This window comes from Populus nigra, chromosome 17, assembly GCF_951802175.1.
Source record: "Populus nigra chromosome 17, ddPopNigr1.1, whole genome shotgun sequence".
Lineage (NCBI taxonomy): Eukaryota > Viridiplantae > Streptophyta > Magnoliopsida > Malpighiales > Salicaceae > Populus > Populus nigra.
In genome coordinates, this window is record NC_084868.1 from 13241278 (window position 1) to 13259559 (window position 18282).

Consider the following 18282-nt stretch of genomic DNA (forward strand, 5'->3'; position numbering starts at 1 on the left):
ACATATTCTGAGGACAAGGTTTGATGGTCCAGTTGTTTTTCAAAGATGAAGCCATCAATTCTTCACCAATGCCATTCATTTATGTACTATGATGCTTCTGATAGAGAAAATAGGATATGTTTGTGACGATGTTTGGGGGGAGTCGTTGCACTGTATCTTTTCAAATTTTTTATTTTTTTAAAAAGTTTTAAATTATTATTTTTTTAATATTTTTTAATCATTTAATATACTAATCTTAAAAATAAAAAATACTTTAAAAACACATTAACATTTTTTTTTTTTTACGTTTCAAAAGCGTTTTTAAAAATATTTAAAATTTTTTATTTTTTCTTTACTTTAAATTAATATTTTTAGTGTTTTTAAATTATTTTAATGCGTTAATATTAAAAATAATTTTTAAAAAATAAAAAAATATTTTTTTAATATTTTTTTAAATAAAAAATATTTTAAAAAATAACCGAATATTATATCCTATAATATGTATAATATATAGAGTAAACATGCGTGCAAAACTGCGTTAGAAATAAAAAGGCGTAAAATGATGGGGTTTTTTTGGCATGAAATGCAACAAACCGAATAGATAAACGGGCACCGAGTAGCTTGCTTTCCCTGTGCCATAATTCAAGCCTCATCCACAAGAAGTTTTGGATAGCTTGGAAATTGTCCTAAGAATCGACAGGAGACAGGGTGATTTGCAAGACATGTTATCAATTCTTTCACTTCAAGTGCATACATATTTATATAGTACTAACTATTGCAAGAAATATTATCAACCAATCCTCTTCGCCCAATCCCTCTTCCGAATAAAGAAAAAAAAATGAGTCTCAGAAACATTTCTTTCACTCTCCTGGTTTCCCTTTTGGCAATTATGGCATCAGCTGTTTTTATCAGTCCAAACCTTTCTCTTTTGCACCAACTCATTGAACTTGGTTTGGCCACTTTTTCATCGCCTATTATTGCAACTTTCATTCCATATAGCATTGGAGGTCGCCGTCATCACCACCACCATAATAAACACCCTAGTGATGGAAAAATAGTCAACATTTGTGAAGATTTCCCTCCTGACTTCCCCCCTCCAGACACCAACACAACCTCAACCATTTGTGTCGATCGAAACGGATGCTGTAATTTCACGACAGTTCAATCAGCTGTTGATTCGGTCATGAATTTTAGTCAGAAAAGAACCATAATTTGGATCAATTCTGGCATTTACTAGTAAGTTAATTAGTTCTTTATTTATTTTATTTTAAGTAGTTGATAGTCAGGTGGTATTCGGGGACCAACTTGCTCTCATCGAGACTAAATTCATCTTTTCGATCTGATCGAAGGATGGTGTAAGAGAATTCAAGAGAAAATACGTTGTTGTGGATTATAAGCAGAACATTGGGTTTGCTTTCCTGTTTTTCTCTTTGAAGTTACTAAACTTTATCACTATGATTTTGTTGGCCTGTTTTAGTGAGAAAGTCACCGTTCTAAAGTACAAACAGAACATTACATTCCAAGGACAGGGCTATACATCAACTGCAATTGTATGGAATGACACTGCAAAATCTTCTAATGGGACATTTTATAGCGGTTCTGTTCAAGTTTTCTCGAACAACTTCATTGCTAAGAACATAAGTTTCATGGTAAGATATGTTAGCTCAACAGCATTAAACCACATCGTGTCGTGAGAAGACAAGTAGTAACATATTACCTTTTCATGCTAGAATGTGGCTCCAATTCCAAGCCCCGGTGATATTGGAGCCCAAGCAGTGGCGTTTAGAATATCTGGAGACCAAGCTTTCTTTCTGGGCTGTGGATTCTTTGGAGCACAAGACACCCTTCATGATGATAGAGGTCGCCATTACTTTAAGGATTGTTATATCCAAGGCTCTATTGATTTCATCTTTGGCAATGCAAGGTCACTCTATGAGGTGACTTAATTTTTATCTGAAGCAAGCCTTCCTGCTATCTAATTCTTCGTTTTAATTACTATTATAAATTCTTATGCATGCATGCTATGAAACTAAGTTGAAAAATTACACCTTCTGATATAATTATGAGAGATCAATCACCATGCTCAAAGTCAAAGAATGATAAAGGGTGCAAGCAAGGAACTCTATTAATTATGATCTCAAGTACTAATTAAGGCCATGTCAAAGGACATTGGCTCCATGGCCAAGTAACTTGACATTTTTTAGAGGGCCGGGTGTTCTTGCAATGAAATCATGGCAAAACATGACTCTGCTTGACAAAGAGTCCAAGAAATATGCAGCTTGATTATAGTCTTGTGTATAGAAAATTCTTTATGTATCAGGCATGAATTGGTAAGCTCATCAGTCATCCCCCTTGTATTAAGAGATTGTTTTGTCATATATTAACTAGAAATTATTTGGCAAGCTCATACCCCCCTGTATTAAGAGATTGTTCTGTCAATATTAACTAAAAATTATAGAAAAAATAAAAGAATTAGTACTGATTTGAGACAGGGAGCACCAAACCATTGGAGGCATGGTTTTTATTATTATTATTATTATTATTATTTACCATTAAACCTCTATAAATTAGTATCTTGAGACTATGCAAATTTATTTATTTATTAATCGATTTATTATTTAAACTTCAAATTTAAATCGGTACGGAATAAAAATATATATTACTTAATCAGATTATACTGTATTTAATTAACACCATGTATAAGCTCTTAATACTGGACATTTTCTACAGAATTGCCAGTTGATTTCTATGGCTAACCCAGTAGCTCCAGGAGCAAAAGGCATAAATGGAGCAGTAACAGCACACGGTAGAATTTCCAAGGATGAAAACACAGGTTTTGCCTTTGTAAATTGCACCTTAGGAGGTACAGGAAGAATATGGCTAGGTAGAGCTTGGAGGCCATATTCCTCAGTCATTTTTTCATACACTAGCATGACTGATATCGTTGCGCCTGAGGGCTGGAATGACTTCAATGATCCCACCAGAGACCAGTATGAACCATAGAATCAATATTTACTCAGATTTCCCACATGATTAAAGTAATTAATTAACTTGATTACATGATAATTGGTAATTAATATATATCATAACATATTTTGCAGGACTGTTTTCTATGGAGAATACAATTGTTTGGGTGCTGGAGCCAATATGACTATGAGGGCACCTTATGTTCAAAAACTTAATGATACACAAGCTTCTCCTTTCCTCAACGTGTCATTTATTGATGGAGATCAATGGTTACAATCATTTATTAATTCTTAAATATAAAATATATTTATCTCTTCAGTTGTCCAGTTTCTAGTTCATATCAACCATTATTATTTTGAAGAAAGATATTCATACAACATGTAAACACATATATTTTTTAATGAATAAAACACTTATAGTGGATTATTCAGTCAAATTTCTTATAATTACCTGATTTAATATTTTTATTTTTCAAACTTGAAGGTCAGATAACAAGATGATGAACACTTAACCCTCTTAATTACTTATCCTGTAGATGTTTTCATTGGAATGGATGCTCCTCTGGGTCCTTCCATAACTCCACTTAGAATATGTTTGGTATTGTGGTAACTGTTGTGGTTATGATTTAAAAAAAAATGTTTTATAAAAAGTACTTTTAATTGAGATTGGTTTGAAAAAATAGATGTTTGGTTAAAATTGTGATTGAAATTGAGGTTGAAAAAAAGTAGTTTAATGTGTTTGGTTAATAATGCTTTTAAAATTGAAGTTATAAAATAATTTTAAAAAATATATATTAATATTAATAGTTTTTAATTTAAATATTGTAGATTTAACTTTTATTATTACATCATGAAATAAATAATACTTTATATAAAATATTTTTTACTGTTCCATTAAAATATCTACAATTCCATCACGTATGAAATACATCCGACAAGGACTATAATTTTTTTGGTTTTTTAAGCACGCAATAACATCAGGTAAAATATAATCAAAAACGAAATTGGGATTGCGATCAAATTCTGCAAATGCTACTTTATCAAGCGATCTCTGTCTAATTTATTTAGTGTCATTAAATAATGTTAAACACTAGTTTTTTTTAATAAAAAACAATTAAAAAATTAAAAATAATTTTTATTTTACTGGGTTGGACCTGGTTCAATATATTTTAAGCTTTGAACAAAAACCAGTTTGGCCGGAACTGGTCCGACCAGAACTGTATGCATGTTACACTGTGCATGCTAATTAATTAGCATGTACAGTGCGTAAATATGTGTTTCTCATTGTTTACTATTGAAACAAAAGCAGCCTTCTGCTGATTCGTGATTATTGAGTTTGCAACGCAGTAAAAGATGGGATTCATTAACAGTTAATAATATTTTTTTCTGTAACCAAATCTATATTTGTTGTGTTTTATTTCAGCCGTAGCCGCGTAGACAAACAGACCCTACTCATAGGATTAATTAAAAACATTAATTTTTTTAATTGCTCAATAAAGCTCGAACTCTTAAAGTAGCAATACATTTAATTTGCCGTTTATTTGCAGTTTATCAAGACAAATATAACAATAATTAGTTGTAGATGATAAAAAAGAAAAGAAAAGGATTAACTATTATGGAAAACATTAAAAGATAAAATCAATTATTTAATGAACAATCTTGAATATGATTACTCATAATTAAATATTTTATAGCAAATTTATCATCTTATCATCAAATTTACAATAAGTCACTTGTAATCTATGACAACAGCCTAAATTATTAGCCATGTTAGAAATAGGTTATGGAAGTCCAAAGGTACGAGGTGGTTAAATGTTTTCAAAAATGGTCATTACTTTTTAAGTAGTATACAAAAAAGTATAAGATGTTTCTAAAATAAGCAATATCCTCTTTCACTGATCATTGAAGAGCTTTTTGCTCCATTTGTTTATGTAATTTATAGTGTTGTAACGTATGCAATGTGCTATACATGCATGTATCCACACAAACACACACACATGGAATCCTGCCCTTCTACCTATAAGATAAAGAAAAAAAAACTCGGAAGGATAGGGTTTATATTCAATTTGCAGTCATTGCCATATTCCCCCACCATCAGTGTTTTTATTTGACCTACAAGAGATAATCATTAAGCAATGGGAAAGGTATTGAGTACCCTCTTCCTCTTCTTTTTGTTAATTTGTTCATCAGATAATAGTTTTTCATGTTTTGAATATATGGATTATTTTTATGGAACCATACCTTTTAGGGGGGGAAAGAAGGTAATGCAGCACAAAATGGAGCTCGCTGCCAGCAAAGGAATGGAGAGGCAGTCGTGACGCCACATGAGGAGCACAAAGAAGAAAACAAAGTAGAAAACAAGGGAAAAGAAATTGTGTTGAAAGCTTACATGCATTGCCAAGGATGTGCTGATAAAATCTTACATATCCTGAAAGGATTTGAAGGTAACTGATTAAAATCTTATAACTTTGTGTGTTTCTTTTCATCTTTGTCGCTCCATTTTGACTTGGTGGGCAAATCTTTAATGGTCAGGTGTGGAAGAAGTTAAGATGGATAGCAAACAGAACAAGGTAATGGTGAAGGGACCGAAGGCTGATCCATCGAAAGTTTTGGAGAGACTTCAAGGAAAATACAGTAGAAATGTTGAACTCATATCTCCAAAACTAAAACCCAGTGCTCAAGATAAAAAAGAGCCAGAAAAAAAACAAGTGGTAAGATGCAGCACGCACGCATTTAATAATTTATACTGAATTTAATATTTAATAATTTTATATTTTCGACTTGTTATTAACTTGGATATATGGATCATGTAGCCTCAAGTAAAGATAGCGGTGCTGAAAATGAATATGCATTGTGAAGGTTGTGCTCATGGCATCAAGAAAAACGTATTGAGAATGGAAGGTAAGTATACTTTCCATCTACCATATGTATTTTCATTAAAGATGATCTTCTTTGCTAGTTCTTCGATTCCTCCATGATTATTTAATAAAATAGAAACATATTTATTAAATTGTTGAGGAGTCAATTGAATCTTAAGCTATGGTTAATCTTTTCTCTAGATTTCTTTGTATAATAATCTTGTATATGATCTTTTTATGTCAGGAGTTTCGAGTGTGGAGCCAGATATGAAGAATTCTCAAGTGACTGTCAGGGGAGCTTTCGATCCACCAAAACTTGCCCAGAAAATTATGGAAAAGCTGGGGATTCATGTTGAGATACTAAAGCAACAGAACCAGGCAGCACCGAAGGATAAAAATAACAATAACAGCAACAATAATAGGAATATGTTTCACTATCCTCCTCAAAATTCCCAAGAATATGTTTATCCTTGTCCAATATTCAGTGATGAAAATGTTTTTTCATGTTCAATGATGTAAAAAGAATTTCATAGTTCTGCTATAATTGGTGATTTGAAAAAAAAAAAAAATCTTCATATTAGTTGTGAAATTGAATTGAAACGCATGTTATTGTTCCATAAATGTTGCTCACATTTATATAGTTTGTCATCGAAATATATATCTTCTTTGGCAAACCATAAACATGCTCCCCATCTATTGATTATGTTTCAAATCAGTCCTTTTCTTTACCTATAATTGCACCAAGATTACCTTTTTATTATATCCTTATTCAATTCTCCATTAACTTGAGAAATTTAATTAGCACACTAAACTTATATGTTTTACTTTACTTGCCTCCATCGGTAACTACAAAATTCTTTAAATTCTTTTAGTATCTATTTGGGAGTGTAGTTACAGTTGATTTTTAAAGTGTTTTTCATGCCGAAATGCATCAAAATGGTATTTTTTTTATTTTTTAAAAATTATTTTTGAGATTGACACATCAAAACGATTCAAAACATACAAAAAATTAATTTTTAGCAAAAAAAATAAACTTTTAATGTTGTGTGATGATAAAACATGAATTCATGTATCTTTTTTGTCACTAAAATGAACTAAAACATCTATTTTGTATTGATTGTAATGAAGAAAGGTTAATGTATATGACAATTCAAGAGGGAACTAACAGAATAGACAGATTGCAATATTTGAAACTAATGAAGGGTAATGATGGTGAAATTAGGAAGAAAGGGACCAAATCAAAACATGCACAGAAAATGAAGGGTATACTTTATAGTTTGCTCTTCTTTGAATGCTCATGCGTCCTATGTTTAAGGTATTGCCTAGCTATTGAACGTCCTCTGCACAATTTAGGATTTGCTTTGATTTTTTTTTAGTTGGACTAGATTATTCTTGTAATAATTTCGTACAACATCCTAAATGTTATGTGTATGGTATAAGATATTTTTTAATTAAAAATATATTAAAATAATTTTTTTAGGTTTTTTATTTTTAATATTAGTATCTTAAAATTATAAAAAAAATATTTAAAAAATTAATATGAAATTTTTTTCAAATAAAAACAATTTTAAAAATATTTTAAAATAGATTATAGCACAATAACAAATATTTATCAGGCTATTTTTTTTATAAACTTTTAGAGTAATTATGCTATTTTTTTATTTTTTTTTACAAGGTGTAAGGAAGTTGTTGTAATGTTACTGTATTTATAATTTCTCACTTATCACATTAAGAACACTTGAGAATTGATGCAATATCATGTATCGAATTTGAATCTAATTGAAGATTGAAAGAAATAATTTCTCATATTTATTTTTTTTATTTTAACAATAACAGTAACTTTAAATTGACTTTCACCCATCAAAATTAGTTTTTTTTTTATATAACCCGAGGTGTCCGGGGATAAGGCACCACGAGGGTGATAGGCGTATACATAGAGGATCGAACTCGGGACGTTGGGCAAGGCAAGCCTCACCTATTGACCACTAAGATAGACCCTCAAGTGCAAATTATGAATTAGACTATCCATCTATATATATATATATATATATATATATAAAAAGTATACATTTTCATATAAAATTATGAATTAGATTTGAATCTAATTAATAAATTTGCTTTTAAATGTTGAGAAGAAGTTCATTCTTGATCGATTTTGAGAAAATCAGCTACTTTATGAATAATTTATTCATACAAAATTATTTTTATTACAACCTTTTTTAAGATTAAAAAAATATAGAGAATATATCTATTTACCAATCTTACATGAATAACTTGTATAAAGTTTTATGACATCATTTATTTTTATGTCTATAACTGTATTTGGATGTATTTAATTTTAAAAAAAATATTAAATTAATATTTTTTAATTTTGAAAATCCCAACCGACTAATATCATATAACATTAATGACAACTAATTTTAAAATCTGCTTGCATCATGTGTCTCCACAAAAACAGCTATCTTTATCAATCGACTTAACTTTTCACTTTTCATTTTCATCAATCAAGAGAGTTAAAAATCTAATTAATATTTTTTATATGAAGAATTCAACTCGATTAATTAACTTAAGATTTGATTAATATGTTTTCTATATCACATCTGAAAATATTAATTTGAAATTTATTCGATTAGCTCGGTTACTCTTAGCTCATTCAATTAGATAAAAAACTCATTAATTTTTTTTTAAAATGAAAACAATATATTTTAATATTTTTAATTAATCCAAATTAATGATCTAAATCAGATTATGTTTAATAATTATATCTTAATATTTAATTATTACTAATATGTAAATTAAGTAAATTAAAATTAAGGAGTACTATCATTTTTTATTTTCCTTTCGGCCTATTAAAATTAAAAATAAAGGAAGGATAAGAACCGTGTTTTCATCTAAACACGCAAAAACAGGATTATTGAAGCTCCAAAAATAAATAGAAACAGAGACAGTGTTAAAATTCCATTCCAATTCGAATGGCAGAGACAGAACAGCAAGAGAAGAAGATGATGAATGGAAATGGCTGCAAAGTCTCTTGTCATTCGAATTCTGATCCTTCAACACTACCACCACCGTCTGATCGTCCTGTTCGTGTTTATGCTGATGGGATCTATGATCTCTTCCATTTTGGCCACGCTCGCTCCCTTGAACAAGCCAAAAAATCGTATGTTTTCGGTTTTTGTTTGTGTTATTGTGCTAAAGTCTTTGGCTTTTTAGGTTTCTTTTGTGTTTTGATCTGTTTGCTTTCTGGGTTTTTCTTGTTTTTTTTTGTGTGATTTTTGTGGGAGTTTGATTGGATACTGAATTTTTCGAGTTTTTGGAAATTTTATGGGATTTGCTTTTCTGGGTTTGTTTTGCTTTTACTGGTTTTGTGTTGTTGTGCTGTAAATCATGTGAAAGTCTGAAGCTTTTTTTATTATTATTGGATTTTGTTTTTACAATTTTATTGCTTTTTTAAAATGGATTTCACACTTGAAGCATTTTTATTATTGATTTAGATTGTTTTAACGTTTTTATTTTTTTTTTGCTTTTTGATGTAAACTTGTGCTGTTAGATTGTTGAAATTTACAGTACATGGTTTGTTTTTTGAATTTCTGTGTATTCGTATACATATGAATTTAAGCTGTCTTGCTCTGTTTTTCTTGTAATTAGCTCACTTTTAGTTGATACTTTTGCTCTAAAACTCATTCTTTCTTAGTTGTTTATATGATCACTTTGTGAATTTAGGTTTCCAAACACGTACTTGCTCGTAGGATGTTGCAATGATGATACCACACACAAGTACAAGGGCAAAACCGTTATGACAGAGGATGAACGTTATGAATCTCTTCGCCATTGCAAGTATGATTTTTTTGTTGATTATCGAACTTTTGAACAACTTTTATTTTCCAGCAATGAAGTTTTCTTTCGTAAAACATACCTTTTAAACGGTATTTGTTTCATCAAGAGACATGATTACTTGGAATTGGCAATTTAGGTGTCTTTGATAGCAAAAGGCCTCGTTTTATTTTTCAGGTGGGTAGACGAAGTCATTCCTGATGCTCCTTGGGTTATCGATCAAGAATTTCTTGACAAGCACAATATTGACTATGTTGCTCATGATTCTCTACCGTAAGAAATCCTATCTAAAATGCACATCTTATTGTCCAATTACGTGTTGATATTAAGTAGTTTTAGTACAGTGATGAAACTGTACTTCTCATACCATAAGTTTAGATCTAATTTGTTCATCCAATTACTGAGTAATAGTTTATAGTTATACAAAGGTAAGGTGCTAAAGATTTATTTCTATCTATTTTGATTCTATAATATTTCATCTCATGTCATCTTTCAAGCGATGTTCATTTGATTGAGTGAAGTTACAAAAAATATTAGTAATCTCTTCAATTTGGCCTTGCACTTCATTTATAGGTATGCCGATGCCAGTGGAGCTGGAAAGGATGTCTATGAATTTGTAAGTTTGAGCAACAGTCATTGCTTATGTTTTCATTTATCCTTTTGGTAGTGTATTGTTATATTAAGCAAGCTTTTATATCAGGTAAAAAAAGTTGGGAGATTCAAGGAAACGAAAAGAACTGATGGCATTTCTACATCGGACATTATAATGAGGATTGTTAAAGACTACAACCAGTATGTGCTGCGTAACTTGGATCGAGGATATTCAAGAAAAGAGCTTGGTGTTAGCTACGTAAAGGCATGTTCTTACATTGTATTTGGTTTTGATTTGATGATGCTGCACAGAAGTTTGTTTTTGTGTAAGCTTCATTATGCATTCCTTCCCAACAAGGGAACTTATCTTCTTCTGGTTGCGTTTAATGTCAAATAGGAAAAGCGACTGAGGGTGAACATGAGATTGAAAAAACTACAAGAGAAAGTGAAGGAACAACAAGAAAAAGTTGGAGAAAAGGTATCTTTTATCTTATGCCTAAGCATTGGAGTGTTTCACCAACATCTTTTTTCCCTTGGTTTGCTTACAAGTAGAGTATCGTCTAACTTTTATGGTTAACATTAGGATGCAATAAAGCTCTTCACTTCTTCTGGAAACACATCATTACTTCTAGTTATATTTACTTTTTTCTTGTTCAAACTTTAATATTTTCTGTTGATTATGTGAAGCATATAATTTATCTTAACTTGATTCTGTAGTTGTAACCTTGAAATATACCCGCCAAATAGCTGATTATAGTAATATTACTGTCACTATCTACTGTAGTTTGTGTTATTCGATGTATTCAGAACTGAGTAACAACGTCAACTTCAAAAATTTCAGATGTATGTCTTTTCTTCACCCACTAATAGGCTAGCACCAAAATCATGGAGATTTAGTGTTGTCATACATTTGCTAGTGCGATGTTTCTTTTGTGAGTTTCTTTTCATGCCATTCTGATGACTGGATGTGGACCAGTCAATGTTTCATAACTCACATGTTTGCTTTGTTTTTGTTGCCTGTCGAATTCCTATGGTTATTACATTTTTTATACTCTTACATTTATAGATTCAAATTGTCACAATGCACCGTAATGAATGGGTGGAAAATGCTGATCGCTGGGTTGCTGGATTTCTTGAGATGTTTGAAGAAGGTTGCCATAAAATGGTAAGTTCTATTGTGTAAGTTTAAAAAAAAGGGTGTTTCGACCCGCAACACTCTCACACAATGATCACTCACCATTGTGTGGATATGGGGGTTTTCCAGTTATACTATATACATATATGAAAATCACATTTCAACAGTCGTTTTACCATCAATTTGTATATCATTCAGGGCACTGCCATTAGGGATCGAATTCAAGAGCGATTGAGAGGGCAGCAATCAAGCAGGCTGCTGGAAAATGGCAAGGAGAACAGTGAAGATGAAGAGGAAGAATATTATGATGACGATGACGACGACGACGACGATGATTATGACGATGAAGAAGAATATTTTGACGATGAAGAATACTATGCTGAGACATATAACAAAGATGCAAAAATTAAGAATTAGATTGCCTTTTCCATGCTTTACAGGTAATAGGTTCGATCAGAAATGTGCCTGGATGATTTCTTGTTTTGGGTGCTTCTGTAAAGTTCTGTATAATGGTTGTGGCCAGTAACTTTTTTCGCTTGAATTTGCGTCCAAACTTACATGTTATTGTAATTCTATGCCTTTTGTATCAAGGGAGCTTTGTTTCAGTCGAAACTTTCATGTAGATCATAAACTTGTAGCCTTACAGGCTATAACACTGGTATACGTGAAAATGCCGTTGTATGAGGCTGCCCTAATCAAAATGGGCCTGCCTTGATCTTGTTGTGTACACGAGGGTAGCTGTTGATTTGGACTAGCAAATTCTAGTGCATGTTTGGAAACCAATCAACAAGCATAGTTATTTGTATTGTTTTTTAATATAAATAATGATAGATCTATACCCATAAAAAAATCTTAAACCAACATTTATATAATTTCTATACCATTTTATTTCTTTTTTCAACATGGTATTAATGTTAATTTTTTTATTAATTAAAACTGAATTTAGAAATTTGTCCTTCTATCAAGGTAATCAAAATTTTAAAAATATCATGATTCAAACATAAAATGTGGTTGAGATGCATTTGATGAATAAAATCTTTTTTTTTCTCCTTTCTTTATAGATTGGATACATTTCAATATTATTAAAACAAAATGAACTTCGATTAATTTATATATATTGTTTCTTTTTTCTTTATACAATGAATACATTTCAATATTACTTTAAAAAAACTTTGAAATGAAATCTCTTGAAAGTGAAAAGCATAAAACGTTGATTGAATTGCAAACTTAATGATGAAATATTATTTATTCATTCGTTTATGATAGACACAATTGCTTGAATGCTATTATCTATCGTGACGTCTTCCATTAGACGATTGAATGGTAAATAAGATCATCCTTCATCCATCAAAGCTTTTTTACTTGTTTTCCTGGCTCTTTCATCTTTTTTTTTTTTTTTTCATATCACAATAAGATCATACTAGTTTCAGTTTCATGATTCTTTACGGTTTTACTTAATAAAAAATATTCAGGTTACAAAAAAACTGTTTAATAATATTATTAAATTTGACTTAATGAGTTAGTCTTAAAATCTCTCGATTCAACTTTTTATTTAACCTAAATTTAAAATTAAATCATCTAGGAATTGGTTCAGTATGATCCAATTGACTTGACAAATCCAAAGACATCTCGGTCAACCAGTAACAAAAAAAAAATACAAGGATTAAATTAAGAAAAAAAAGATGAAATTGACAAAAAAAAAACCTCACAACCCAACTTCTTGTCTAACTTGAGTTTAAAATTAAACTATATTAGAGTTTTCCTGATATGACCCGGTTGATTTGGTCAGTTCAAAAATAAACCGGCTGTCTAGCAAAAAAATTATGATAAGAAAATTAAGAAAACAAATATGAATTTTATATAAAAAAATTATCTCAACACAACTTTTTATTTAACCCAAATTTAAAATTAAATCATATAAGAGTTGTTTTGACATGATCCACTTGACTTGATCAATCCTAAAATAACCTAGATTGTTGGTAATAGATTTGAATTTTTTTTTTTAAAAAAAAAGAAGTTTCATTGTTAATATCAACACTAAACTACATTTAAGTTTTTAAAATATTTTTAAGTATATATGCTTGATGTTCCCTGCTTTATTTATATAACCAAAAATCACAATCTTATTAGCCTAATAAAATCCTTTTGATATAAAATACTTAAAAACAAGAACTACCAACCATGTCCCCACAGTGACCAAAGAGTCTACTATATATATATTCTAAGTTTGCCGACGGCAACACTTTTTCAGCTTTTTCTTTTTTTCAAAAATCTTAGATGTAATAGTCAAGATCTGTTATTGTTTTTTTTTATTGTTATTAATTTATATTCCGGCCCGGACAAAGACATTAATTAAAGAAAGACAAAATATAGTTCAACAGAGAGAAATTACAATACAGAAACAAACATGGTAAAGGAATTGTCGATTCCTAGATGATGCAAAGAGAAATTACATTTTGTTCATGGAATGTTGTCCACCATTTCATGAATCAATTGCCCTAGCCAAGTGTATGAAGATCCACCTTCCATCAAAGCCTTCCTACTCTTTGCACTCATTTCCTTCAACCTCTCCACCTTCTCCTTGCCAAGCTCCATCAAACACCTTATTCCTCTCTCTATTTCCCCAGCACTAATAATATTTTCATTATCATCATAGAAAAATTCTCTTCTATAATCCATTTTAATCTCCACTCCGAACCCGAACTCCACAATTATTTGAAAAGCATTAAGTTGTTGCTCTGCCTGTAATGGCCACGCGGCAATTGGAACGCCAAACCATATGCTTTCCAATATAGAGTTCCATCCACAGTGTGACACGAACCCTCCTACAGATGGATGGGATAAAATATCGATCTGGGGGCTCCATCCAATTATTTTTCCAATCTTAGCCGTCCTATCCAAAAACCCTTCGGGCAAGACATCTTGAGGATTAGTGTAATCGCTCGGAATTTCCATCTTACCCTTCGGTTGTGGTTTACGTAGAGACCACAAGAATCGATGCCCACTCTGCTCTAGCCCACATGCAATTTCCTTCACCTGATCCACTCCGAAACTCCCCATGCTCCCGAAGCATAGATACACTACTGAGGAGAGGGGCTGATCATCAAGCCATTGCTTGATATCTTTGCGTTTATCAGACTCCACATCATGATCGCCATCTCTATTAAGGTTCAAAATGGGACCCACTGGATACACGGGAGGGGTATTACCATTAGAAAACGAGTTGATCGCATGAGATTCCAGCTCTTCAAATGTGTTTACTATAATACCCTTAGTTTCCCTAAACCTTCTTGCTTGATCAAGGAAAGCAGGCAGCCACTCTTTGTTGAGTACAGCAGAAGGCAGGGCCTTAGCAGGAAGCGGGTACGCCAAACAAGGCGTGACCAACTCAGCATTGGAGTCCTTGAACTGAGTAGCGTCAACTCTCTGCTCATCATGAAGAGCCTGAATATAAAACTGCAGGCCAAGATAAGCTGCACCTGTCGTCAAGAAAATATAGGAGGGAACACCAAATTCAATGGCCACGTCTATCATTGATGTACAAAAAAAATCAAGAACAAACCCAGCAAGTGTAGGCGAGTCAGGGCTTAACTTGGACTGAATCACAAGCTTAGAGACTTCTTCTTTGACATGGCGTTTCTGGGTTCCAATCAAAGAAAAGAGAAACGTGTTGGGTTCAGGCTCATCTTCAGGCAACTTAATGAACCGGATACGATTGCAGGTTGCACTCAATGAATCAATATAGCAAGCAGTCTTTGAGTCATAACTTAGGCTTATGATGAGGAAGGTGATTGAAAGCCTCTCATCACGGTCTAGAAGCAGCTTTGCTACCTCTACTGTGGACATAAGGTGGCTTATACCAGGTGCTGGTATGAAGACTAGCTCAGCTTTCTTCATTTCTGCAACTGAGGTCTCTCTGTTTTTTTGTTTTTTCCTTGGCTTACAACGAGTAGCTAGAGAGTTCAAGGAGGAATGCAAAAGACTGATCTTCGTATCCTTTTTATGTGCGCACTCCAAGGGGCTATAATGAAGCGGACTTGACTATTCTTTGTCAAAAATACGGTGAATTCATGTTTTGAATTGTTTTGATTTATTAATAATAAAAATAATTTTTTAAAAATAAAAATATTATTTTGATATATTTAATATAAAAAAATATTTTAAAAAATAATTGTAAATATACTTTTAAAAACAGTAAAGAGTGAGGTCATGGCTTTCCTGTCGGCGTGGAAAAACTATCTAGGCTTTTAGGACTTTGTCTGGTTATGGAATTTAAAGCAGAAAGAAAATAAAGTTTGGTTGATTTTGATATTGTTTCGGTGTTCGTGATTTAAAAAAAGTTTTTTTATAAAAGGTATTTTTGAGGTTATGGAATTTATAGTTGTTTGGAATTATTTACTTGGGAGACGCGAGAAGAAGCAGGTGAATTGTTCACCTAGAAGACGCAAGAAGAAGCAGCTCTTAGAGTGTGTTTGCTATATTGTGGTAGCTATTTTAGTTGTTATTTTATAAAAAATAGTTTTAGTTAAAGTTGGTTTGAAAAAATAGATATTTGGTTAAAATTGTGTTTGAAATTGAGGTTTAAGAAAAAATAGTTTAATGTGTTTGGTTAAGAATGTTTTTAAAATTGAGGTTATAAAATAATTTTTAAAAAAATATATTAATATTGATGGTTTTAAATTTAAATATTGTAAAATTAATTACTCTTATTACATCATGAAAAAAATAATACTTTATATAAAATATTTTTTATTATTCCATTAAACTATTTATAATTCCATTACGTTCAAAATTCATCCGATAAGAACTACAGTTTTCATAACTTTTTGAGCGTGTAATAAAATTAGATAAAATATTATCAGATATAAAATTGATATTACTGTGCGCGTAAATTTAATTCACTTTATACTATTTTTTCAAGAAAAAAATATTGTTCACATCGCGAATGAATTTAATTTTCTAAACTAGTTTTTTTAAAAAAAATTAATACAATTAACACACTTAAAAAAAAACCGCAAACAGTGCAAGTGAATTGCACTGTTCACGTGAACAGTGCAATTCACTCGTGAACAACAGTGAATTGCACTGTCCACAGGTTTCTACAGTGCATGCAAAGCAGGTTTTCGTTGCTTTTTCTTTCCAGCGTTTTAAACGCAAAAAACATGTGGACTCCATGCACAGTAAAGAACGGTCAATCATTTACCAAACGGTTGTGGACTGCGTTTTAAATAAAACGCAGCCGCAGCCGCGTAGACAAACAGCCTCTCAGTTACTTTGTGGAATCGGCGGTTTCAACTCCAAAACATGGGTCCCACACAAACAATTAAGTGTTTTTCTTTTACTAAACATGATGTTTATACGGTTGGTTTTAAAAACTAAAACTATTGCGTAAACAAACATCTTTAAAGTTTCTCCATTGTATATTATGGGTTGAATTTTCCATTTTTTTTATTATTTTATTTTCATGTTATCAGGTTTCATTACATGTACTGGGCGTGTTTAGAAGTATGGTTGCGGTTTTTTTAAAAAAGTGTTTTTCACTCAGAAAACTTCAAAATAATATTTTTTTTATTTTTTTAAATTATTTTTGATATTGACACACCAAAATGATATAAAAACATCAAAAAAATATTAATTTAAAGTAAAATAAAATAAAAAAATTATTTTTTTTTTAAAATATTTTTAAAACATGAAAACAAAGAGTACCTTTCACTATCAAAGAGCTGTAATCGACAGGGACATTTTAGTTCTTTTTTTTTTAATTTACAATAATTCCAAATTAATATAATATCTGTCCTAAATCTGCTATCTCTACGCTAATTGTCCCATTTATCCGTTAGAAATTTAGATAGATCTCTTTTAAAATGTTGTCTGGTTAAAGAATTTGAAGGGAAAAAACATTGTTTCCTCGTAATATATTACTAGAAAATTAATAAATATAAATATAAATATTGATAGAATATTTTTGTCAATAAATTACAGTAAATTTTATCAATAAAAATATTCCTTCGATATATACTAAGAGAATTACAGTGAAAAAAATTTAAAATAAAACCAAAAAGTACGGTGACGTGTCATTTATACCAACAGAATTACCGACTGTATTAATATCATCGGTAAAATCCATTCGTAAACTCGTTAGTAAACTATTCACTTCTTCATGACATTGTTCATCATGTTATTTACCGACAGAAAATTCCGTTGGTAATTTCCAGAGAATTCTGGAACTATTCACTTCTCAATTGCACTGTTAATTACTATTCTTTACAGACAAAATCACTAACGAATTGAAAAGTCGTCGGTGATATTTGATGGTTTCTAAAATATTTTGATTAAATTAAAAATTAAAAATAAATATTACAGACTGAATCACCGATAAAATGATTCAAAATATTAATATTTAATTATTTGTAGGTTAAACCGTCGATAAAATATCTCAATAAAAATATTAGAATCCATCATTTCACAACAGACGAGCCTCTTCTTCTTCTTCTCCTGTTTATGTTAAAAACATCAATATCCCTTTTTTCTCTCTGCTCTTCTCCTCCACCCTCAGGTATATCTTCTTCTCTTTTCTTTTATCGGTTTTCTTAATTAACAAACTTTATGAATTTGTTTTTTTTTCTCTTCTCAGCTTCACTCGTAACTATATTAAGGTAAGATTTTTTTGTGTGTTTTTTTCATTATATTTTTAATTTTTTTTATCTTAATAATTGTATGAATGTTATTGTAGGATTTTTTTATATGAGAATAATTTTTAGTTGATTTATTTATAGAATTTTAAAATAAATTTGAATTATTTTCTAATTTTGTTAAATAATTTTTTAAAAAATATTTTTAAATAAACACGAACAGAATTGCATACATTATTTTTTATCAGTTACACAACAAGTTTCCTGAGAAAAATACTGATAGAATA

The 18282-nt window shown here is 30.7% G+C and overlaps 4 protein-coding genes across 5 annotated transcripts; 3 read left to right on the forward strand and 1 right to left on the reverse strand.

The window, feature by feature from the left end:
* The first annotated feature begins 785 nt into the window (after positions 1-785).
* On the forward strand, positions 786-3264 carry LOC133677686 (probable pectinesterase 8). 2 transcript variants are annotated; one of them, XM_062099808.1, is made up of 5 exons: positions 786-1215; positions 1457-1628; positions 1710-1916; positions 2710-2969; positions 3081-3264. In XM_062099808.1, exons 1-5 carry the CDS (start codon positions 818-820, stop codon positions 3238-3240), a joined length of 1197 nt encoding a protein of 398 aa, XP_061955792.1. In that variant the 5' UTR covers positions 786-817; the 3' UTR covers positions 3241-3264. The 2 variants fall into 2 exon arrangements, with proteins under 2 accessions (XP_061955792.1, XP_061955793.1); XM_062099809.1 differs by having other exon boundaries at positions 2710-2863.
* A 1816-nt stretch (positions 3265-5080) lies between these two features.
* On the forward strand, positions 5081-6322 carry LOC133676999 (heavy metal-associated isoprenylated plant protein 8). Its single transcript, XM_062098821.1, has 5 exons — positions 5081-5089; positions 5194-5389; positions 5478-5656; positions 5759-5846; positions 6048-6322. Exons 1-5 carry the CDS (start codon positions 5081-5083, stop codon positions 6320-6322), a joined length of 747 nt encoding a protein of 248 aa, XP_061954805.1.
* Positions 6323-8690: 2368 nt separating this feature from the next.
* On the forward strand, positions 8691-11975 carry LOC133677665 (choline-phosphate cytidylyltransferase 1-like). The gene is made up of 8 exons (XM_062099781.1): positions 8691-8963; positions 9527-9640; positions 9815-9910; positions 10211-10253; positions 10338-10493; positions 10626-10706; positions 11295-11393; positions 11562-11975. Exons 1-8 carry the CDS (start codon positions 8776-8778, stop codon positions 11778-11780), a joined length of 996 nt encoding a protein of 331 aa, XP_061955765.1. The 5' UTR covers positions 8691-8775; the 3' UTR covers positions 11781-11975.
* A 1740-nt stretch (positions 11976-13715) lies between these two features.
* LOC133676442 (anthocyanidin 3-O-glucosyltransferase 6-like) lies at positions 13716-15290 on the reverse strand. Its single transcript, XM_062098084.1, has one exon. The coding sequence runs from the start codon at positions 15258-15260 to the stop codon at positions 13824-13826; it is 1437 nt and encodes a 478-aa protein (XP_061954068.1). The 5' UTR covers positions 15261-15290; the 3' UTR covers positions 13716-13823.
* Positions 15291-18282: the final 2992 nt, after the last annotated feature.